The 24,309-nt window shown below is 38.1% G+C and overlaps 2 protein-coding genes across 2 annotated transcripts; both read right to left on the reverse strand.

The window, feature by feature from the left end:
• Positions 1 to 882: 882 nt before the first annotated feature.
• LOC115780839 (taste receptor type 1 member 3-like) lies at positions 883 to 8,303 on the reverse strand. Its single transcript, XM_030730257.1, has 8 exons — positions 8,101 to 8,303; positions 7,699 to 7,999; positions 7,061 to 7,417; positions 6,544 to 6,966; positions 4,937 to 5,140; positions 4,717 to 4,837; positions 3,682 to 4,052; positions 883 to 1,380 (listed from the first exon to the last, which is right to left on the reverse strand). Exons 1-8 carry the CDS (start codon positions 8,301 to 8,303, stop codon positions 883 to 885), a joined length of 2,478 nt encoding a protein of 825 aa, XP_030586117.1.
• Positions 8,304 to 15,576: 7,273 nt separating this feature from the next.
• Positions 15,577 to 23,279, reverse strand: LOC115780818 (taste receptor type 1 member 3-like). Its single transcript, XM_030730234.1, has 8 exons — positions 23,077 to 23,279; positions 19,787 to 20,087; positions 19,021 to 19,377; positions 18,500 to 18,922; positions 18,210 to 18,413; positions 17,719 to 17,839; positions 16,893 to 17,263; positions 15,577 to 16,179 (listed from the first exon to the last, which is right to left on the reverse strand). Exons 1-8 carry the CDS (start codon positions 23,277 to 23,279, stop codon positions 15,577 to 15,579), a joined length of 2,583 nt encoding a protein of 860 aa, XP_030586094.1.
• Positions 23,280 to 24,309: the final 1,030 nt, after the last annotated feature.

Consider the following 24,309-nt stretch of genomic DNA (forward strand, 5'->3'; position numbering starts at 1 on the left):
GCTACAGCTTTTGGTAAATTTGTATTCTAGTACATTTAGTCATCAGCAACATTCATTTGACACCTTGCAAATGTTAATGCAAACAAGAAAAAAAAAAAAAAAAAGCAAAAAGTAAGGTTACAAGTACATGTTTAGCAGTTAAAAGAAACCTATTCAGTGAATCAGTAATAAGATTCCAGTCATGTAATGTATGTTATTTCCAGAGAGAGAACCTTCAACAATTTTTCTTATGGCTTACTTTACAGTAAACCTATTTAAAAGCCAAATACAAGTTGTATTTCTAATTGTGGATTTCTACACCACACACACACACACACACACACACACACACACACACACACACACACACACACACACACACACACACACACACACACACACACACACACACACACACATATAGATAGATAGATAGATAGATAGATAGATAGATAGATAGATAGATAGATAGATAGATAGATAGATAGATAGATAGATAGATAGATAGATAGATAACAAAACATTACACAGTAGAATATGTTTAATTACATCATCATTTTTATTCAGTTACTGCTGTTGTGATCATCTATAAGAGAAGCAAAACATTCCTGAAAGATAATTCTTTCTTTAAAAAATCATCTGCAAGTGTGAACATGTTGTAGACTGCATGCTACTAAATATATATAATGCACTCTTTTACATGTTATGTGTTATATGTTATATGGTCACAGAGTAATTGAGAAACAATGCTTATTATAATCTAATGTGATAGTACATTTTATAGTCTACTGGCCTATTGTACAAATTACACAACCATTCCTGTTCTTGTAGAAAGCAAATAAATGCAAGTTTTTTGAGAATATTCTTTCATTCTTTGATTTTCTTTGCAAAAAAATTAATTGTTTATTGTCCTTCCTGTGCTTGTGGCTGCGGTTCCTCCTCAGTTTGTGTTGGTGGAACGCCCTCTAAGAAGGTACAGAAGTGCTTTGGTGTGTTCAGGTCAGGTTTCTTTAACAGCAAGTAACATTTTGGAAAGTAGTAAGCTGCCAGCAGGCCAAAGTTGCTTGCCAGGCTGAAATAAACATGGACAATAGATCTGTTCTTGTTATTTGGTCTGTTGTGGCCTATGTATATTGGAATAAAGATCACCCAAATGACACAGTAGATCAGGGTGGAAAAGGTGATGTCCCTGGCTAGGTTATACTGATGAAGGGGCTTCACTGCCATGAAGGTGCACATATTTGCCACATATTCAGACAACAAAGGTTCTTCTCGAACAAAATAGCCACAGAGACCAGCCTGCACAGAGCAGCAGATCAGCACAAACAGCCAGCTCGCTGGGCCTCTTAATATATGCAGGCGAGAGGCAGCCCTCTCTGGGAACTCTGTCACATAGAGTATCTGTTTGAAAAGAAAGGTTAGAATCAAGATTACAGAGTGTACTTTTGCCATACAGTATATTACGTATTTTGTCATTCACAGGTTAAGTTAATCATCTGCACACTATGCACTCAAATTTTCATGAAAACAATTTTTAAAATTTCATGAGAGATCTAAACTGGAATTATCACCTCACACCTGTATGCCTCCACAACCCTGTCAAGTTGCAGTTTACATCTGTCTGTGCAAGCGCACACACACGGTTTCGATGGAAAGACTTTGAAGAAATAAAATATAATCTGTGTTTGGGATCATTGTCTTGTGGAAAAATGAAGCTGTTGCCAACCAGATGCTCTTGCATGTTGGATCAAAATCTGATGGCACTTTTTCAGGTGCATAATTCTGTAAATTTTAACAAGATCCTCAACACAACTGGCTGAAATGAAGCTCCAAAACAGGACAAAGCCTCCACCATATTTTACAGATGGCTGGAGACACTCACACAGGGTCTTGGACCCAGGGTTTTGAGTTTTCTGTGAATTATTATTCATTTGGTATCGAGATGTTTGAGGTCTGCATTATTTATAGTTTATTGTTAATAGTGTTGTCTTGTGCTTTTTGTTATCTTCAGATGATTTGTGTTGGTTCTTTATCATTTTGTTATTTGTGCCTTTTATTCTTAGTTTTCTATGACTTTAGGTTTGTTAGATAGTTCTCTTTTGTGTTCCAATTCTGCTCCTCTGTATGTCTTTCTTTTAGTTGTGTTTAGTTGTATCAAGTTAATCTTGTCTCAGGATTCAATTCAATTGTGTCTTTCTTCCTGTTTTATTTTGGTGATTGTCATTCTCTGTCTTGTGTGAAGTTTTTCTTCTTGTCTCATTATGTTAGTGTTTGTCAGCTGTGTTCTCACTTGTTACCTCTCTCCTCGTTATCTTGTATGCATATACATTGTTTGAGTTTCCCTTTGCCTTGTTGTGTCATCTCTCAGTGTTGTGTGTCTCCTCTTCTTGTGTTCTCTGAAGTTTTCTGATACTTGGATTCCCTGGTCCTGTTTTGTACATGTTTCTAGATTTTCTGTATACCTTTGAGTTAACAGCACTAAAGCTGAATTTTGAGTTTAATTCTTGTTTCCCGAGTCCTGCATTTGGGTCCATAATTTTCTAGAATCACAACAAACCTTCACAATCACTGTTGTACTTGTCTCCTGATCTCCACTATATATACTGACAACAATTTGAACCATAAGACTTGTTGTCACTGGCTTCTTGACAGCCACTCTTCCACTGAGACCATTTTTGATGAGGCTTCAGCAAACAGTAGATTGATAAACTGAAAGGGAAGCTGCATCTCTCAGGTCCTGTCAGGTCTTTGCTGGATTTTTTTCTTAATTCTTATGATTTTTAAAAAACATTCTTTTGCCTTCCACTTGTCGAGTTTCCTCAATTTTTTTTAGAACACCCTGCACACCATGCTGAGATATTCCATGTTTTTGACTGATAGCTGTCTGGGAATCACCTTGCTTGTGCAAAATTACTATATTATGACTCTCAAACTATGTTATCTTTTGCATATTTCATAGATTCAAGATTCATGCCTTAAGATACCATTTAAAAATAATTTATTTGCTAAGGTGTTTGTTAGTGGAGAGACGACACTGGTCCATTCCTTCAGTTAGGTGCTGTTTTTATGCTTGAATGAGTCATAGGTCAGTGTTAAGTGGCTCAACCAACAAAAAAAGTGTTTTTCTGAAAATGGTCAGGTACAAGGGCTGGACTAAAAATCAGTGAAAAAGCAGTCAATGCCCAAAGAAAAACTCTGAAAAACCTCCAGAAGGCTTGGAATATTACTGCTCAAAAAAAAATTACTTGAAAGTGTGGCTCTTTTGAAGCAAAATATTAGAAAATGAGGGGTATCTAAATACTTTTGCACATTATTTTAAATATTAGTATTACTAATAGTAATACCAGCAAGGAAAGCAAGGATGTTCAAATTTTATATCTAAATACTGTAATACTGAACATTTGCCCCATCTTGCCAAGTTACAAGTTGCTGCATTTTCACAAAATGCAGTTGTGTAAAATATGTCATCTCTATAAGAATGGGTTATAAATAAGAAACAGATTAAAGAGAATTTTTCAAAAACAAACTTAGTCAAGGCAGGAAAGCTGAGCGAAGACATACAATATAAACACTTCACCCTTTCTATCAGCTTTATATTCTGCCAGTGCTTGGAAAGTTCAAACTATTTTCTTTCAGTATAGCCGATTCTGTAATTTCTTCACACTGCCATTAAGGGGCAGTATTTTACCAATCTTTTCTCACCTGCAGTGAAATGGACAGGATAATGGAGAGGGTGATCGTTTGGAAAATGGAAGTGAAGGGCAGCTGAAGACGACAAATCACATTCCCTGGCTCCCCCAGGAAGAGCAGCAGACTGAGACAGGCTCCCATCAGGCCGAGCAGGGCCACAAAACTCACGGTGCCCCCTGAGGCCATTACCAGGGGGGTTCCTCGGTGCATCAGGAATACTACACCCACCAAACCCTGACACAACAGCAACAGCACACCAACCAGTATCATTATCACAGCATCCTGGCTGTTCCAGGTGAAAAACTTAAAGATGGGGTCAGTGCAGTTCGTACTGCGCTGCTGGGACCATTGACGGTCAGGACACTCAGTACACCGGATGCCATCTGTGAATGAGAAAGCATAACAAATTGGTGTGGTTAAAAAAACCCAAAAACATACCATTTAAAATCAGATCAAACCATGGCTGTTTGGTATGTATGTTTGTTATTGAATCTGGAAACCTCACCTTCATGCTGTCTTGCAGAGAAGTAGGTAAGAAAATCATAGACCTGTCTTGTTTGTGTATTAAATCTGGAGTTACAGGCAGTTAATTTAGCATAAATACTGAGGAGAAACAGCTGTCTGTCTGGTAAGCACATTGCTTGTTGTTTGCTGGACTGGCAGCCCAAACACTAATTCAGGGTTTTCAGAGGGACTTTGTATTTAGTGAGTTGTGGCCTGCATGCAGTGACTTTCAGTGACCCATCTGCACAAAAAGGTTCACACATAATCCCTGTACAACTATCAAATGCCATCTCATTTTTTTTCACAGATTAAAACTAGCATTTTTCAGAATTTTAGAGGTGCTGGCAAATATCTATCTCTTCTTTTTTTATTTGGACAGAGAAAGCCTCACTATATTCACTTGTCTTTATGCTATATTAAATTAACCTGCTCACTTTATCATATTTAGACATGAACATAACATGAATTTTCTTATTTATCTCTTGACAAAGATGCAAATAAGCAAGGTCACATATCTGAGGCAGGAGTGGACAACCACATTACCTTGATTTGCCTGGTAAGTTCCTGGCAAACAGTCAATACAGTCAAAACAGCAGGAATGGAAGCCTTTGACTCTGTGGACCTGGCCTTTGCCACACTCTGCTGAACAGGTGGACTCAGGAACCTGCAAAGGTTATGGTAAAAATGTTCAGGATTAGGCTGTATTGCACTGTAAACCTAAATGATTTAAGTTCTAATATTTTTCCTGAATAACAAAGTTTACCTGTGCAGTATGCCATTTGAAGAGGGACTTATCAAGGGACAGTTTTTGTTCAGTGTAGTTTCCCACAATTCTAAAGTCCACTTTAGATGAGTTTGTCCAGTCCCACTGAATCATTACATATCCTATGTTTGGGTTTCCATCTTTGTCAAATTCTATTTTTGTAGCATTTATCTTAATAGATGTGTTCCTTAAAACCTCCAACAGCTGGAAAATTAAATTCATTATTGTTATTTTTGATAAGCTTGATTGCAAATTGTGTGCAGTCACCTACACCTAGGTTCATCATTTGTCAGACAAAGACACAATTTTCATAGTGTTGCCTCTGTACACCACATGAACCTTCAATCAATCAATCAATCAATGAAGTGCAAAATTTCAGGTTTAATTCAAAGGGTTTTAGACAATTTTTTTAGCAGCTTTAGCAGCTTGTGAATTACACCCATGTTTATGCATAGTTCCCCACATATAGAGGCTCAAAAAAACAAACAAAAAAAAAAACTGAAAAACTGACTGACAAATAGTTTTATGGTGAAGTGAGACCTGTTCCCTTTATGTCCCATGACAAATGAAGATGTGATATTCTTTCAAAATGTTGAATTTGCATTTTAGAGCTCTTAACTGTAATTTTCATGAATAGAAATACAGAGGGTTGAGAACACAGTGCAAACCACTGGTTTACTCAAGAACAAGAAAGCAAAATTAGACTTCACCAGAAAAACATCTAAAAGAATGATGAGAAGAGAAGAAGAGAATAAGGAGAGAAAGAGAAGGCGATGATTCTAAGCATATCCCATTATCTGTCAAACATGGCAGAGGCAATGTTACAGTTTCCACGGCTGCCAGTGGAATCGGGTCACTATTATATTATTGCTCAGATTGAGCAAAATGCTACAAAACAGACTGAACAGAGTAAATGGAGAATGAGCCAAAGCATAGTGCAAAAACAGCTCCGCTCAAGACAAAGAAATACAGGGTGTCTCAAAAAAAACTTGACAGAATTTTGTAGTCTAATAACATAAGCCAATACTCGCTCAAATGAGCGAATTTAAACAAAATGTGTAAAAACTAGCCAAGTTTAATTTGATTTTTTTTAAAATTAGTTTTTAGGTTGAAGAATGGCATTCACTGGAAATGAAAAGGTATTAGACTGTATTCAATGCAATATGTATAAAACTGAAGCCCCCAAAAAACGCACAAACAAGCAGCAACTGTAGCTGTAAAGGTCTAGCAAAGCATGTCAAGTGATGTCCATGGGTTCTGAACTTGATGCAGTCATTGGATTTTCATCCAAGTATTAAAAGCAATCTTTTAAAAATTTTTTTAAATTACTTTTGATCCTCTGAAAATAGGCAACTGTGTATTAAAAGGAACTGTTTAGGATTTAATCTAATTTCTAAATGAGTGAGGAAAATTTCTTTATGAAACTCCCTGAATAAAAGTTGGCAAGTCTACACTTCAGTTATATCTTGATTGTTTGATTTAAAATCCATTTCAGTTGAGCACAGAAGAAAAAATAAAAAATAGTGTCTTTGTCTAACAAATTAAATACCAAACTGTATATTGCAATAAAATAAAAAGTGAAAAAAATAAAAAATAAATAAAATCACCTTCCAGGGATAGATTTTGCTCCTGGATCCCCGCTTACAGGCAGTTGAATTGCACTCCAGCAGGTTATGAAGTGCCTGTGCTATACTATAGACGGCAGCATACACACTGAAAACTGATTTCTGCACTGCAGGTTCTTCCACTAGGCTGATGTTATTTAGTGACAAGTTCCAGCACTGTGGGCAGCGACTGTTAGAATCTCCAGGATTGGATGCTGCGGTTGGAGTGGATGTGTTTGCCCTCTCATAACTGAGTTTCTTGAAGAGCTCCTTTGCATAATTGGTGAACAGACCGAGGGTTTCTGTGTGGTCAAGGAAGCCAATGATTGTACCAACTGTTTCGATACTGTGCAGAGAAGTCACTTGACTGTTGATGGCCCAACTTGTGCTGCCAATCCACACAGCTGTTAAATTACTGTTGATAACCTGGAATAAATTGGATTGGTTGACTGGTACTGAACAAAAACTGTCCACTGAAAGTAATACATTTCTCAGTTTCTTAAATCTCTGCTTCACTGACCTCTTTAAAAAAGGCCACAGCTGGCTCTGAGAGTGTAAACACCACCACCACTTTGACCTTGGTCTCTTGGATATTGCTAATGATGGTTTTGACTGCCAGGCTGGAGTCACCATACACAGGAATCAGGCCCTGATAGGCCACACAAATAGACATATTTTCTGCTGATTTGGTTAACATCTGCACACCTTGTTGCCCATACTCCTCGTCACTGCCTACAATTGCCACCCAGTTCCACCCAAATTCCTGGATCAGCTTTATGATAGCATCCACTTGCCATTTGTCACTGGGCACCGTACGAAAGAACGATGGGTAGAGAAGATTATCGCTGAATTTGTCGCTGGTGGCCCCATAGCTAACCTGGTGAGAAAATTAAAAACAGAAAATTGGTGTTACTCACCGTTACTTACTGTTGACATATAAGACCTAATATATCTACTAGGGTTTAAAAAAAAAGTTAACTAATTAACTCAACAACAGGCAATAATAAAAGGACAAGTTAATTTTCTGTGATACAATCTAACACAAATACCTGGTTTCACGTTGAAGATTTACCTTTTACAATTAAAATATTTATTGCACATTGTCTCAAATATGTGAGAAAATATGCTGAAAATTGTAAGATGTATGTGTAACCAAACCTGTGGCATCAGGAAGAATCCCAGAAGTTTTCCAGTGACTGACACCATTTCTGAGCCAGAAGGACCAATCACTGCAGCCATATTGGTCTCATAGTCAGTGTAATTACACTGCACAGATAGTGCTTTGTTGGATTTTCCAGTGAGAAAGGACAGAGTAGGTTTTATGATAACTGAAGATTGTGTGCATGTGTCATAGATTTCATAACCTAAATTGATGCCAGGGAGGAGAGTCCGGTTTCCATTGATTTCTTCCACCGCATACTTCATTGCTATAGAGCGTCCCAGTCCATGCTCATTTAAACTGTTCAGTCGCAAGAAGAAAAAAACGTTTAAGTGTCAGCACACACACTGATTTAGAATCTCAGATTACTTTTTAAAAAAGTCTTTCTTAACCATCCTTACCTTATACACCTTATTTGGTTGGGCTCTGTTATCTCACTGAGGTTGCTGGTGAGGTCGTTAATGGGAAAGAGCCCTCCGAGCACAATGTCCCCTGGTGAACTGAACAGGTTGGTAGAAATGTTGCTGAACCATTCAGGGAAACTTTCACTGCAGCTCAGCCTAAACAAACAGCACAGAGCCAGCAGCATAAATTGAGAAGCCATGACGCCAGTAAGCTGGAGACTGAAGCCACAGCAGCAACATCAGTGTACTTGTATATCAGCACATCATGAGAAGTTGCTTCATGCAAATTCACCTGTAAGACCTAATGCCCTTCCTCTCCTGGCCATCCAAACCCAACATTTCAGGAAGAGCAAATCATAAACAAAACAAAACAAATTTACAGGTGTGGTATGAACTTCTGTGATCGGTGATGTTTATCTTTCTGGGGTATTTTCATGGCATTTGTTTGTGATTTGATATTTGTTTGCATTTGGTCTAACTACCCATCACGAGTGTAATGATCCCTGGCTTGGGTCTCTGAGTTTTGAGTTCCTTTGGATTTTTGGGGTTCTTGTTAAGAGTTTTCAGTTTACTCTCACTGTTGTTCTAGTACTTTAAGTTTTTGATTATTGATCAGTTAAGATTTTGATTCTTGTTTGGATTTCATTAAAATATCCCCTCATCTCTGTCTTCATGTTTAGGGAAAGACTTCTTATCGCCATGTTTAGTTTGGTGTTGTTTTGGCTGTTTCCTGTTTTCCTTTGACAGCTGGTGGCTTTTTGGATGAGTTTTGCTTCCTTTCAGTCTCCTCATTGTCTTCTCCTGTGTCTCATTTTTGCAGCTGTCCCTTATCCCACATCAGCTTGCTGTGCCTGTATATACTGCAGTCATCCTTGTGCCCTTTGTCGCAGTATCTGTTGAGCTTCCTTCCATGTGTTTCTTGATCATGCCTTGCTCTTTGGATTATGGTATATTTGGGAGATTTTGTGTTTAAATCAGCTACATGACTTGCTTTTTGTTCAGTATTCTTCTACTCACAGAAAATAAGATTCTTAATAGATGATTTGGTGGCGAGGGGACCAGTGTAATGACTGACCTCCTTAGAGGGCCATTGAAATTAAGGAAAATTGAAGACATCCAATTTGTAATAAGAGTGAAACATTCACTGAGGCAAGAGAGGTTGTACAGTTGTGTATCGTCAGCTTAACAATGCCATGAAGCTGTTTAGAACATAACCCAGGGGTAACATATATATGGAGAAAACTTTATATATTTTTATATTAAGAGCTATTTATTGTCTGTTTTCAATATCATGCTTTGCATTCACCTCACTGTTGGTTTTGCATGTTTATTTGCATGCAGTGTTGATCATTCACAAAAGCAAGTTGAGATATTTCCTCCCATAATATTTGCATAAACCTAGAAATAAGCGCACGTACAAATGAGGTCTTTTAAATGGTTGTGTGTATATATATATATATATATATATATATATATATATATATACAATCAATATCTTTTTTCTATTAAATAACCTAAAAAAATTACTGACTGTACTTAATATATTTAAAATGCCAATACACTGCAAATACATACAATGCAAGTACAGTAGTGTAGAACGTATTGTACACTACTGTGCTATTGCAGTTCACACTGCAAGTATTAATGCAATAAATGTTTACCAGTTAAAAGATTAAACCCAAACTTGGTCAGTGACTCAATAATAAGATAAACCACAAACATCCATCCAAACAAACCATCTCACAGTACATTATGTTTAATTCAGTTCATGCTGTTGTGAAAAAAAAAATCTGCAAGTATACACAATGCACTCTTTCCATATGTTATGTGCCAGATGTGTTACATGATTGCAGAGCAATTCAGAAACCATGCTTATTATATACCCAAGCAAACAGCACAACTCCAGTAGAATTAATTGTGAAGCCATGACTCTAATAAACAGGAGACTGAAGCCACAGCAATGACATCACTGTACTCATATGTCAGTGTATCTTGAATGATTGTTTTATACAAATCCCTCTCCTGGCCACCCAAACCTGAAACTTTGGTAAGAGCAAATCATAAACAAAACAAAACAAATTTATATGTGTGGTATGAGCCGACATGACCCTTTTGACATGATTAATCTTTTTTTTTATTCATATTAAAAAGATTTTAAAAGTTGGAATATCATATGTGTGGATCTAATGATATAGTCTATACTGTAATGGTTTTCACATGGCTAAGAAATGTATTTAATTAGTCCATCCATCCATTCGCTTCCGCACATCCTGTTAAGGGTCGCGGGGGGGCTGGAGCCTATCCCAGCTGTCATAGGGTGAGAGGCAGGGTACACCTTGAACAGGTCGCCAGCCTGTTGCAGGGCCAACACAGAGGGACAGACGACCTTTCACACTCACATTCATGCTCTCATTCACACCTATGGTCAATTTAGATTAGCCAATTAACCTAACCCCAGTAAGTGCATGTCTTTGGAATGTGGGAGGAAACCGGAGTACCCGGAGGAAACCCACGCAAGCACGGGGAGAACATGCAAACTCCACACAGAGAGAGGGAGAGGCCTGGGCCAAGGTGGAATCGAACCCAGGCCTTCCAGATGGTATTCTAACTGTGAGGCAGCAGTGCTAACCACTACGCCACCATGCTGCATTTAATTAGCATGTAGCTCAAATCAAAGACTCACTTTGCACATTGTGTATTTGTGTTATTCTGTGCTTGGGGTTTTGATCTATCTAGGGTAATTTCCTGACATTTGTTTGTGGTTTGAAATTTGTTTCTCTTTATTCTAACTATATTTCATAAGTGTCACGAGTTGCATTTTGAGTTGCGCTGGAGTTTGGATTCTTGTTTGGGTTCTTGTTAAGACTTTTTTGTTTAATTCTATTAAGTTGAGGGAAGATCATACCTTTTTCCTGGTGCCACAGTCAAGTACTGAGACTCCTGCTGGGTTCCTTCCTCCTTGATCGGGTAAGTAGGGGAGAGTGGGGTGAGTTGTGCCAGTTTTTACTTAAAGTTACTTTAAAGCAAGACCATGATAGTAATGCTTCCAACTAAAATATATATATATATTTCAGAATGTGGTGCATCCCTGGGAACAATCACTTTGGATCTGAAATATGGTATTTAAGAAATACAGCTTTCTGAAAAAAGTGGTCTTGTGGCACAACTTGCCCCTGGTGCGGGGTAAGTTGTGCATTTGGAGATAATGCACTGGGGTAAATTGTGCCATTGATTATTCAAGTAAAACAGAATATTTTGATCTCAGAAACTGTAACGCTTTATAAAAGCTAGACAAATACAATACAAAATGACTCATTTAAGGTTTATTTAAAGTTATTTTACAACATCAAAGGCTACTTTTCTATAAGCCTATTGCACCACATGAGCACATCAAAGGTCAGTTTTCTTAAACAAGGTCTAGCGCTTTATGAACACACCAGAACAAAGTTGAGTTCAAAATTATAAAATGAAGAAAAAATCAGCATCCATCACCTGCGCATCCATCCATTGTACTGTTGTAGTAGGTTTTCATTGAGTAATAGTAATAGTTTTGTCTAAAGGTTGAAAGCTGTGTGTGATGGCAGGGTGAGCATAACACCATTTTCTTTAGGAGTTGTCACCGCCTTCAGTGAGATGTGAGATTCATGGTTGTCCAAAATGAGCAGAACTGGGTAATTGGTGGAGCAGTTGGTTGAACCTCTGCCTGTCTTCCTCTTATAATTCTGTGGCATTATGATCTATTTCTATTTTTGGTCTAAAATGAAGAATGTCACATAGTTTTAGTGATAAAAAAAAATAAAACAGTGTACAATTACAATAAATAATAGTGGAGTTGCCACTGGCACAACTTAACCCAGGCCCTCTGGCACAAATCACCCCAACCTGAACTTTTTGGAAAAAATGCATCATCCAGCATTTTTTAGCTAACATAATGCTAGCTGTATAGACTTATAGCGTAGCATACCAAAGCAGTAAAACATTTGTAGAATGTTTTTGAACTTGTCTATAACTGTTCAGACACAACAATCAAAAAACCTTGATCATAGAAATTTTACTTTGTAGGGCAAAAAACATTTTTTTGAAGTTAAATGTGCTTACTTCTCATGCAATGAGGCTCTCATCTTTACAGGATGAGTAAAATGACTGACTCTTCAAAAATGTGTGGTCACATGACAAATTTCTTTTATGGTTCCCTAGAAACAGGGGGTGGCACAACTTCCCCACTGGCACAAATCACCCCACTTTCCCCTACTGTTCCTCTGACTCCTTCTCCTCATTCACATGTAGTAGTGGAATAGCAGTTTGAGGGCACCATTTCTTGAGCATGTTAGCTTGAAAAGTCTGGAGAAGCTATTTCCACCCAGGCATATGGCTCTGGTAGATTACTCACCATATTTCTGTTTGATTTGGAAGAGACTTTGTCAACAGTGTATTCTCTGATATTGGCACAAGCAACAGGACTTCCTCTCCAACTTCAAATTCCTCTGTCATGCAGATCAGTTATTCTTCTGCTTTACTTGTGACTTAAGAAGGTTCTTGCTTTCCAAGGCCATGGCCTTTATGGGTTTCTCACTGATTTCAAGGACATATTTCTTTATTGATATTTCTGTTCTTAACCTTATCAGGCTCCTCCCAGACCTTTCTAGGTACAGCCAGTGGACCTCTGACTTGATGGACAAATTGCAACTCAAAAGGTCAAAACCCTGTGGAGACCTGAGGAACTTCAGGCAAACAGGAAGAAGGGTAGCTACTTGTCCCAGTCTTTTCCAGTGTTTGAAACGAACTTTCTCAATGCCTTTTAGAGTCTATTTAAAGTGCTCCACTAAGCCATCTGTTTGAGAATGATAGTAGATGGATATACCTGTGAAAATGTGCAATGAACTTGGGTCCCTGATTTGTTAGCAACTTTTTTAGGCATTCACACCTGACAGAAAAACTTCAGTTTGCCTGTGGTTATTGTGTAACCTGATGAGAGACATTGGTGATTGTCTGGAACTTTGTATGAGCCTGTTTTGAAGCATTAATTTGTTAATCTGAGCTCTGTTTTTAGGCAGCATACAGAATTTAACTGTTTCATTTAATACACAATGGCAATAAAGAAATCTTGAATCTTGAAAAGTAACATTGTTAATTAAACCCCTTTAGGATTTCATGATTGACTTTGCAGCAACACACACACAATGCACCTAAGTTTAAAGCACTGTGTATCTTGTTTAGAGGTCATAGTCCTCCTTGTGACACTAGAACTTTAATGAACCACAATAAAGGCTTGTCTTTTGTTCTGTGTTCTGCCTGCAGTGTTCAGCATTTGGATCCTCCCCACTACAATCCACACTGTAACTGTGACAATGAGATAAATACATACAGTAAATTTCCATGTATCAAATTACTGAGATGCTATTGCAGCAACAGCTTACTTGTTGTGATCATTTTTGCTCAGCTTGTCACTTTTGTGAAAATTTACACATACTATTTTTTTTAATCCATCAGGCCATGGTAGGTATTTCACCTGATAGTGGTGATGCTGATAATAACCTTTATATTAAGATCTGCTTTTGTGCAGATTTTGTGCAGATTTTTTTAAATATCATGTTTTATATTTATTTCACTGTTGCTCTACATGTTTTTTTTTCTATGCAATGTTGCTCATCCACAAAAGCAAATTGAAATATTTCCTCCCAGTATATTTGCATAAACCTGCAGCAGACGTACAAGCTCTTTTTAATGTTCATTTTGAACACATTATAAACAAGCTTTGAAGGTTTTATTCATATTTTTTGTTTTCTTTTACTCTTACTGGTAAGGTTTACTTATATTTTTGAAATCTTTAGTAACCTTAGTTTAATAACCAGATGCTGTTTTTATTTTAATGTTTATTAGACCGTAGAGGACTTGCAACTACTTTGAACTACTGTATTTGGTTAGCCTACGTAAAGGTATTAAACACTATGGATCTATTTTCAGTTGATAACTGGCTGACTAATATCTGCACCAAATGACAGCATAAAAACTTTCCATCCACTGGATATGCCTACTTCAATTTTCAGAGAAAGTGAGTCTGTTTTCAAATTAAACAAAAATGAACCAATAGGCTAGCCATTGTTCTGTTTATTATGTATTTTAATTAGTAAAATTAGAACCAACAATAAGGCAGTGAGTTAAAAATACTGCCTTCCGATAATGCATCTGATAATACCATCTTAATTCATTATTTACTCATCATCATTAAAGTCAAAGAAGTTTGCTACGGTATTTAAGCATAAAGACATCGTCAAGATGACCTGATGAAGTTGAAACTGAGCATCAGAATAGGAAAGAAAGGTGATTCAAGTGACTTTGAATCTGGCATGGTTGTTGGCATCAGATGGGTTGGTCTGAGTCTTTCAGAAACTTCTGATTTTGTGTGGGAAAATCCCACACAACCATCTCTATGGTTTACAGAGAATGGTCTGAAAAAGGAGAAAATATCCAGTGAGCAGCAGTTCTCTGGAAGAAAATCCTTTGTTGATGCCAAAAAATTGTCAGACTGAAAGGAAGCCAACAGTAACTCTAATAATCACTCATCACAACCAAGGTATGCAACAGAACATCTCTGAACCTTGAAGTAAATGGACTGCAGCAGCAGAAGACCACACCGTGTGCTACTACTGTCAGCTAAGAACAGAAAACTGGGCCTAGAGTTTGCATGGACCTGTTGAATTGAACAACATTGTCTGATTCGATTAGACTATATTTCTGCTGCATTATTTGGATGGTAGGGTCAGAATTTTCAGTCATTTAGGAGGTCTGTTTCTCCTCTCACTGAGAGGAGCCAGTTGAGGTGGTTTTGACAACTAACGGGATGCTTCTTGGGTGCCTCCTGGGCAAGGTGTTTCAGGCGTGTCCCACTAGGAAGAAGCCCTGGGGAAGACACGGAACATGCTGGAGAGATTACATCTCTCGGTTGCCCTGGGAATGCCTTGGTGTTCCCCTGGATGAGCTAGAGGAGGTGGCCGGGGAGAAGGAGATCTGGGCTTCTGTATCTGGATAAGTGGCACAAAATGGATCCATGGATGGATGGGTGAACTGATGACACAGTTTGTATTTTGAATAGTGAATTTATACACTGGAACTATATATATATATATTATATATTCAAATAAAACACCTCACAGTGGGCTTTTATCACACAATACATTTAATTGCATCATTATTTTCATTCAGTTCATGCTATTGTGGCAATGTTAACACAGACAAAACAATATTCCTGAAAAATAATCCTTTCATAAAAGCTCAGGTAAGCATAGGGCACTCTTTCTATATGTTATGTCTGATTCAGAAACAATGCTTTTTTTAATCTAATGTGATAGTATATTTTATAATCTACTGGTCTATATATTACACAACTATTCATGTCCTGGTAGAAAGCAAAAAAGAAAAAAGTTTCTTCAGAATGTATCATTCTTTGATTTTCTTTATGAGGATTTTAATTGTTTATTGTCCGTCCTGTGCTTGTGGCTGTGGCTCCTCCTCAGTTTGTGTTGGTGGAACGCCCTCTAAGAAGGTACAGAAGTGCTTTGGTGTGTTCAGGTCAGGTTTCCTTAACAGCAAGTAACATTTTGGAAAGTAGTAAGCTGCCAGCAGGCCAAAGTTGCTTGCCAGGCTGAAATAAACATGGACAATAGATCTGTTCTTGTTATTTGGTCTGTTGTTGCCTATGTATATCGGAATAAAGATCACCCAAATGACACAGTAGATTAGGGTGGAAAAGGTGATGTCCCTGGCTAGGTTATACTGATGAAGAGGCTTCACTGCCATGAAGGTGCACATGAATGATACAAGCGCCATTCCAACATTGAAACCTTGCATCAAGGCAAATCCAATCAAAGGTGACACAGGGCATGAGAGGAATGATTCTAAGAAGTCTATGGTCATATTTGCCACATATTCAGCCAACACAGGTTCTCCTTGAACAAACCAGCCACAGAGACCAGCCTGCACAGCACCGCAGATCAGCACAAACAGCCAGCTCGCTGGGCCTCTTAATATATGCAGGCGAGAGGCAGCCCTCTCTGGGAACTCTGTCACACAGAGTATCTGTTTGAAAAGAAAGGTTAGGAATGTGATTATGATGCATACTTTCTGTTTTCTGATTACAATGGCAGTACATTATGTATCCTGGCCTAGAAATCATAAGTTCAGCATCTACACAGGATATGTGCAATTTCCCTGAAAATAACTTTAAAATTTTCTTCTTCTTCTTCTTGTTCTTTTTCTTCTTCTTCTTCTTTTTCTTCTTCTTCTTCTTCTTATTATTATTATTATACTTTTCCTCCACTGTTCAGGGATCCTTTCACTCTCTAACTCTATTTTGAGTAATCTGGTTAAAAAGTTCCCTGCTCTCTCTCCTGTTCATCTCTATACCTCCACAGGTATGTCAGCTGGACCAACTACCCTTCCTCCTCACAGCTGGCCTCATCTCCTCCTTACTAATCCTCCGTTCTTCCTAATTCCTCACTAGCTTTCCCCCACCCATTCTCTTTCTTCTCAAAGTACTCTTTTCATCTTTTCAGCACACTATCTTCACTAGTTACCACATTTTCATTTGTATCCTTTATTTACCCTAACCCGCTGCACATTCTTTTCAGCTCAACCGCTCTGTCCAGCCAATCAAAACAATCATTTACTCCTTCTTTAGTGGCCAGCCTTCCATGCAGCACAGTACAAGTTCAAACCTTTCTCAGTATAGCCGATTCTGTAGTTCCTGCACATTGCCATTAAGAGGCAGTATTTCACGAGTCTTTCCTCACCTGTAGTGAGATGGACAGGATAATGGAGAGGGTGATGGTTTGGAAAATCGAAGTGAAGGGTAGCTGAAGACGACACACCACATTCCCTGGCTCCCCCAGGAAGAGCAGCAGACTGAGACAGGCTCCCATCAGGCCGAGCAGGGCCACAAAACTCACGGTGCCCCCTGAGGCCATTACCAGGGGGGTCCCTCGGTGCTTCAGGAACACGACACTCACTGACCCTTGACACATCAGCAACAGTGCACCAATCAGTATCATTATCACAGCATCCTGGCTGTTCCAGGTAAAAAACTTAAAGATGGGATCTGTGCAGTTCGTACTGCGATGCTCAGACCATTGACGATCAGGACACGTAGTACATCGGGTGTCATCTATGAGTGAAAAAAGCACTGGTTTGATTAAAAATAAACACACCATTTAAAAATCTAATCAACCTATGGCTGTATCTTATGTATTATGTACCTCATTTTTATGCTGTCTTGCAGCGAAATAGGTAAGAAGTTCAACATGTCATTCTAGTTTGTGTTTTAAATTGGAGTTACATCTAATTAGCCATCAAGTTAACTTAGCATAAATGCTGCGAAGGGGAGAGCCTGTATGAAGAACAAACAACATCTGTTTGTATTTTTTAGAGGGACTTTATGTGTTAGCTGTGTTCGGTGACTCTAAATTAAATTAAATTAAATTAAATTAAATTAAATTAAATTAAATTAAATTAAATTATCCTGCTGGCTTAATGTATTAAAATATGAGCTTGACATTAATCTTCTTATCAGACTCTTGACAAGGATACAAAACAAGAAACAAGAGTGGACAATCACGTTACCTTTATGTGCCTGGTAAGTTCCTGGTAAACAGTCAATACAGTCAAAACAGCAGGAATGGAAGCCTTTGACTCTCTGGACCTGGCCTTTGCCACATTTTGCTGAACAGGTGGATTCAGGAACCTGCAAAGGTTGTAGTAAAAATAATAAATAAATCAAATCTGATAATGATTAGGCTAAACTGAACAACAAAGTTTTAACAAAATGCAAGTTAATATAAAAGACTGACAGACTGGAGACCTGTCCAGGGTGTACCCTGTGTTTTCCCAGCAATCCAAACTTCAGTGTGGTATTGCTCAGCTGTAACCAGCTGAGCATTGATGCAAGATATTTTTTGGGTTTCACATGAATATCACTTTGATAATTAAGTTGTAAACACTTGCTTTTTCCATTATTACCTTCTCATTTCCACCTTATTACTCCATTATTACCACCTTATAACCAAGCTTTAATATAAAGTGCAGTCAATATTTTTCTGAATTACAAAAATTACCTCTCCAGTATGCCATACTAAGTGGTTCTTGCAGATGTTCAGTTTTTGTTCACTGTATTTTCCCACAGTTCTGAAGTCCACTTGGGTTGGATCTGGCCAGACCCACTGTATCACATCATATCCTATGTTTGGGTTGCCATATTTATCAAACTCTATATGTGTGCCATTTATGTCAACAGAAGTCTTCCTTAAAACCTCCAACAGCTGTAAAATTGTATTAATTATTTTTATTATTGATGATCTTGATTGGAAATTGTGTACAGCCACCTATATACAAGAAAGAAATTCACCTTCCAGGGATAGATTTTGCTCCTGGATCCCCAGTTACAGGCAGTTGAATTGCACTCCAGCAAGTTATGAAGTGCCTGAGCCACAGTGTAGACGGCAGCATACACACTGAACACTGTTCTTTGCACTGCAGGTGCTTCCAATAGACTAATGTTTTCTGGTGACAAGTTCCAGCACTGAGAGCAGCGACTGTTAGGATCTCCAGGATTGGATGTTGTGGTTGGAGTGGATGTGTTTGCCCTCTCGTCACTGAGTTTCTTGAGGAGCTCCATTGCATAGTTGTTGAACAGACCGAGGGTGTCTGTGTGGTCAAGGAAGCCAATGATTGTACCAACTGTTTCAATGTTGGGCAGAGAAGTCACTTGACTGTTGATGGCCCAACTTGTGCTGCCAATCCACACAGCTGTTAAATTACTGCTGATGACCTGGAATAAATTTGATTAGTTGACTGGAACTGAACAAAATCTCTCCACTAATACAAAATAATAGATTTCTGAATTGCTTCAATATTTGCTTCACTAACCTCTCTAAAAAACACTTTGGCCTGGTCTGAGAGAGAAAACACCACCACCACGTTGACACTGATCACTTGGATATTTTGAATGATGGTTTTTACCACTGGTGCAGGATCACCGTACAATGGAATCAGGCCCTGATAGGCCACACAGATAGACGTGTTTTCTGCCACTTTTGTGAACATCTGTACACCTTGTTGCCCATACTCTTCGTCACTGCCTACAATTGCCACCCAGTTCCACCCAAATTCCTGGATCAGCTTTATGATAGCATCCACTTGCCATTTGTCACTGGGCACCGTACGAAAGAACGATGGGTAGAGAAGATTATCACTGAATTTGTTGCTGGTGGCCCCATAGCTAATCTGGTGTGAAAAATGAAAACAGAAAATTGGTGTTACTAACCTTTACTCACTGTTGACATATCATTAGCCTGATAGCACAACTGCCTGTCATATCTTAACCAAACTGAGGTATCTGCCAAAATGGATCTATAATAGAAAAATATCTCAGCTTATATAAGGATCCACAGTAGCAAAGTGGTGTTAGGCAGATATCTCAATTTGGCCAAATGATCAATTATGCAATTATGATTCAGTTGATATATCTTCATAAAGCTAAAAACTGACATTAATAAATGAACAGATTAGTTTTCTGTGATATACTCTGACATAAGCATTTGTATTTACATCTGGAATATTCACATCACACATGTTGAATCTGTAGAACAAGTGAAAATATGCAGCAAATTTTAAGTTGCACATGCAATCAAACCTGTGGCATCAGAAAGAATCCCAGGAGTTTTCCAATGACTGACACCATTTCTGAGGTATAAGGACCAATAACTGCGGCCATATTGGTCTCATAACTGGTGTAATTACACTGCACCGATAGTGCTTTGTTGGATTTTCCAGTGAGGAAGAACACACTTGGCTTTACAATAATGGAAGATTGTCTGCATGTGTCATAGATTTCATAACCTAAATTGATGCCAGGGAGAAGAGTCTGTTTTCCATTGATTTCTTCCACTGCATATTTCATTGCTATGGCATGTCCCAGTCCACGTACATTTAAACTGTTCAGCCCCAAGCAGAAAAAAAAAAAGATATATCTTGTTAAGTCAGGGTTAGGATGCACAATGATTCAGAATCTCAGATTTGAATTCAATAAGACATATTCACAATTAAATGTATTTATTTATTTTTAATGAGAAAATTAGAGTTAATAAATAATGCAATCGATTTGGGAGATCATGCTTCAACAGCATTAACAGCAGAATTAGAGCTCATCTTTGGAACAATGACAATAAGGAAAATAACACCTATTCTATTATGGGAGGCAGCAAAAGCAATGATAAGAGGAGAGATAATATTAAACAGGTGCTGGTCATAAAATTGGAATATCATGAAAAAGTTGATCTATTTCAGTAATTCCATTCAAAAAGTGAAACTTGTACATTAGATTCATTCATTACACGCAGACTGATAGATTTCAAATGTTTATTTCTTTTAATTTTGATGATTATAACTGACAACTAATGAAAAGCCCAAATTCAGTATCTCAGAAAATTAGAATATTGTGAAAAGGTTCAATATTGAATATTGGTGCCACACTCTAATCAGCTAATTAACTCAAAACACCTGCAAAGGCCTTTAAATTGTCTCTCAGTCTAGTTCTGTAGGCTACACAATCATGGGGAAGACTGCTGACTTGACAGTTGTCCAAAAGACGACCATTGACACCTTGAACAAGGAGGGTAAGACACAAAAGGTCATTGCTAAAGAGGCTGGCTGTTCACAGAGCTCTGTGTCCAAGCACATTAATAGAGAAGGGAAGGAAAAGATGTGGTAGAAAAAAGTGTACAAGCAGTAGGAATAACTGCACCCTGGAGAGGATTGTGAAACAAAACCCATTCAAAAATGTGGGGGAGATTCACAAAGAGTGGACTGCAGCTGGAGTCAGTGCTTCAAGAACCACCACACACAGACATATTCAGACATGGGTTTCAGCTGTCACAGTCCTTGTGTCAAGCAACTCTTGAACAACAGACAGTGTCAGAAGCATCTCGCCTGGGCTAAAGACAAAAAGGACTGGACTGCTGCTGAGTGCTCCAAAGTTTTGTTCTCTGATCAAAGTAAATTTTGCACTTCCTTTGGAAATCAAGGTCCCAGAGTCTGGAGGAAGAGAGGAGAGGCACAGAATCCACGTTGCTTGAGGTCCAGTGTAAAGTTTCCACAGTCAGTGATGGTTTGGGGCGCCATGTCATCTGCTGGTGTTGGTCCACTGTGTTATCTGAGGTCCAAGGTCAACGCAGCCGTCTACCAGGAAGTTTTAGAGCACTTCATGCTTCCTGCTGCTGACCAACTTTATGGAGATGCAGATTTCATTTTCTAACAGGACTTGGCACCTGCACACAGTGCCAAAGCTACCAGTACCTGCTTTAAGGACCATGGTACCCCTGTTCTTAATTGGCCAGCAAACTCGCCTGACCTTAACTCCATAGAAAATCTATGGGGTATTGTAAAGCGGAAGCTGCGATATGCCAGACCCAGCAATTCAGAAGAGTTGAAGGCCACTATTAGAGCAACCTGGGCTCTCATAATACCTGAGCAGTGCCACAGACTGATCGACTCCATGCCACGCTGCAATGCTGCAGTAATCCAGGCAAAAGGAGCCCAAATAGGTATTGAGTGCTGTACAACATTTCTAAAAATCTTTTTTTGTATTGGTCTTAAGTAATATTTTAATTTTCTGAATTTGGGGTTTTCATTAGTTGTCAGTTATAATCATCAAAATTAAAAGAAATAAACATTTGAAATATATCAGTGTGTGTGCAATGAATGAATCTAATATACAAGTTTCACTTTTTGAATGGAATTACTGAAAAATCAACTTTTTCATGTCATTCTAATTTTATGACCAGCACCTATATATACTTTTGAAATGAAATACTACACAAAAGGAAATAAATACAACAAAAAAACGATGGTAATGCTAAAAAAGGAGCACAAGGAGACAGGAAAGGAAAATATCAAAGAAGAACTTTAAAAATGAATATATTACGACCTGATGACATAACAAGCAATTGTTTATACGAGGCAAATATTTTACGGCAATAGTCAAAAACACACTTGAATTTTTTTTAAAAGTAAAAAGCAAGGACTAGCAAGGACTAGCACAGTTCATATAAACTGATTTTTCTGCTTAACAGAGATAACAAATTGTTCATAGCAATTATAGCTAAAGATAATCAACAATAACTCAGCATCTACTGAATTGAGAATTGTTTTTGTGAAAAAAAAGGGTTATTGTAAGTATGGATTAAGTATAGATTTCAATGTATATAGAAAATTAAAGTATATGTGGATTATAATTCCAAAAAGGTCTAGACAAACTATTTGAAATAAAATATTTCAAATTAAAAGATCAGGTAACAGAAGCAATAAATCAATTTAAAATTATGATTTTTTTTTTCTTTGCATTTTGGGCTACGGCGGCTTTTATCGGCAGTGGAGGGAGGCAGGAAGTGGGGGAAAGATACAAGGAAAGACATGTGGGCAAATTGCCGACAGGCCAGGACTCGAGCCTGCGCCGCCCGCACCGCAATACGACGTATGTATGTGGTTGCCGGCTTTACCATTAAGCCACCCGGGCCCCCCCAAAATAATGATTTTTTTTAAAGGGTTAATTCAAATAAAATAACTAAAAACACAGAAGTGAGCAGAAGAGTTACGAACAAAGTGACTGATGCTGGAGAGCATGTCTGAAAAGAAATGGGTTGTGTGTAAATCTTGCTGTTATGTGGAAAAATGTGGACATATTTAATGCACAGAAATACACAGTGTAGAGTTTATCTAGCATAATGCTCTGTCATCCCTATTTTTTCCCCTTTTTTTTCATTCAGATGATATATTTTTTTTGCATGTGTGTGGCTTATATAACTTTTATACCTTTCTGTTGAAAAACAAAAAAGAAATACAAATAAAAATGTAGTTTTAGAGTATCTCAGATTCTTTGTTTTTCTTTTTCATTTTTATAAAAGCTTCTTTCATAACGATCCTTACCGTTTACAGCTTATTTGGTTGGGCTCCGTTATCTCACTGAGGTTGCTGGTGAGGTCGTTAATGGGAAAGAGCCCTCCAAACATAATGTCCCCAGACAAACTGAAGAGGCTAGTAGAAATGTTACTGAACCATTCAGGCAAGCTTTCATTGCAGCTCAGCCTAAACAAACAGCACAAAGCCAGCAGAATGTAATGTGAAGCCATGACGTCAATAAGCTGGAGACTCAACCCAGAGTGTGTCAGTGTGCTTATATGTCAGTGCATCATGAGAGATGGTTTTATGCAAATTCACCTAAAGCCCTCCCTCTCCTGACCACCCAGCCTGACACTTCAGTAAGAGCAAACAAATAAACAAAACAAAAAATCTACATGTGCGCATTGTACAGGTAAAAACCTTTCAAAATTATTTTCATTTTTTGTTTTCAAAAAGTGTGTGAAGATTGAATGATGCAGTTTCCTTTAATTACCTTAATGGTTTTCACATAGTTAAGTTAATGCATTTGATTAGTATGTAACTAGAAGACTCATTTTGCATATTTTGTGTGCATCCTGTGTCGATGATGTTCTTCTTTCCGGACAATTTTCCTGACATTTGTTTGTGGTTTGAAATTTGTTTCTCTTTGGTGTCTGTCATGAAATGAGCACACAGTTCTTTCTGCCTACTTAGTGTAAACAAAACCTTGCATGTCAAATGTTAGCTTTTGAAAGTTTTGTCACTTCGGTAATTTGTTTTGTGAAAATTTATACTGTTTTTTTTTCTCCAGTTACTGATGTTATTTTGAGACAGTAAAAGACTCTTTTAGCTATTCATCCTAAGAGTGGTGATGCTTATAATAACCTTCATGTTAAAATCTGTTTTCATTCACTTTTGGCTTTGCATGGAGACCTCTACGGGCTAGGCAGTGGCACCCTGACTGCCATTAGGTATTGGGATTGCTGGTGCAGTGGGTCCTGAGTTCCTCCTGGTGCATGTGGAGAGAGTAAGCAGGCAGTTCCTGGAGGATGAAGGAACTAATACCACTGACTGGTCCCCACGCTTGCCTGGCCTTAATCCAACGGAACACCTCTGGGAGATTATGTTTCAGTCCATTCAATTCCACCAGATTGCACCTCAGACTGTCAGTGGAGGACAGTGAATTCTGAATTGCTGGAATGAAATTTTGGCAAAATGGTCTAGCCTGATCCATATTTTTCACTTTGAGTTTCACGGTGTCTTTGAATAGATGGTTGGTAA

Source organism: Archocentrus centrarchus, chromosome 5 (genome assembly GCF_007364275.1).
Source record: "Archocentrus centrarchus isolate MPI-CPG fArcCen1 chromosome 5, fArcCen1, whole genome shotgun sequence".
Classification (NCBI taxonomy): Eukaryota; Metazoa; Chordata; class Actinopteri; order Cichliformes; family Cichlidae; genus Archocentrus; species Archocentrus centrarchus.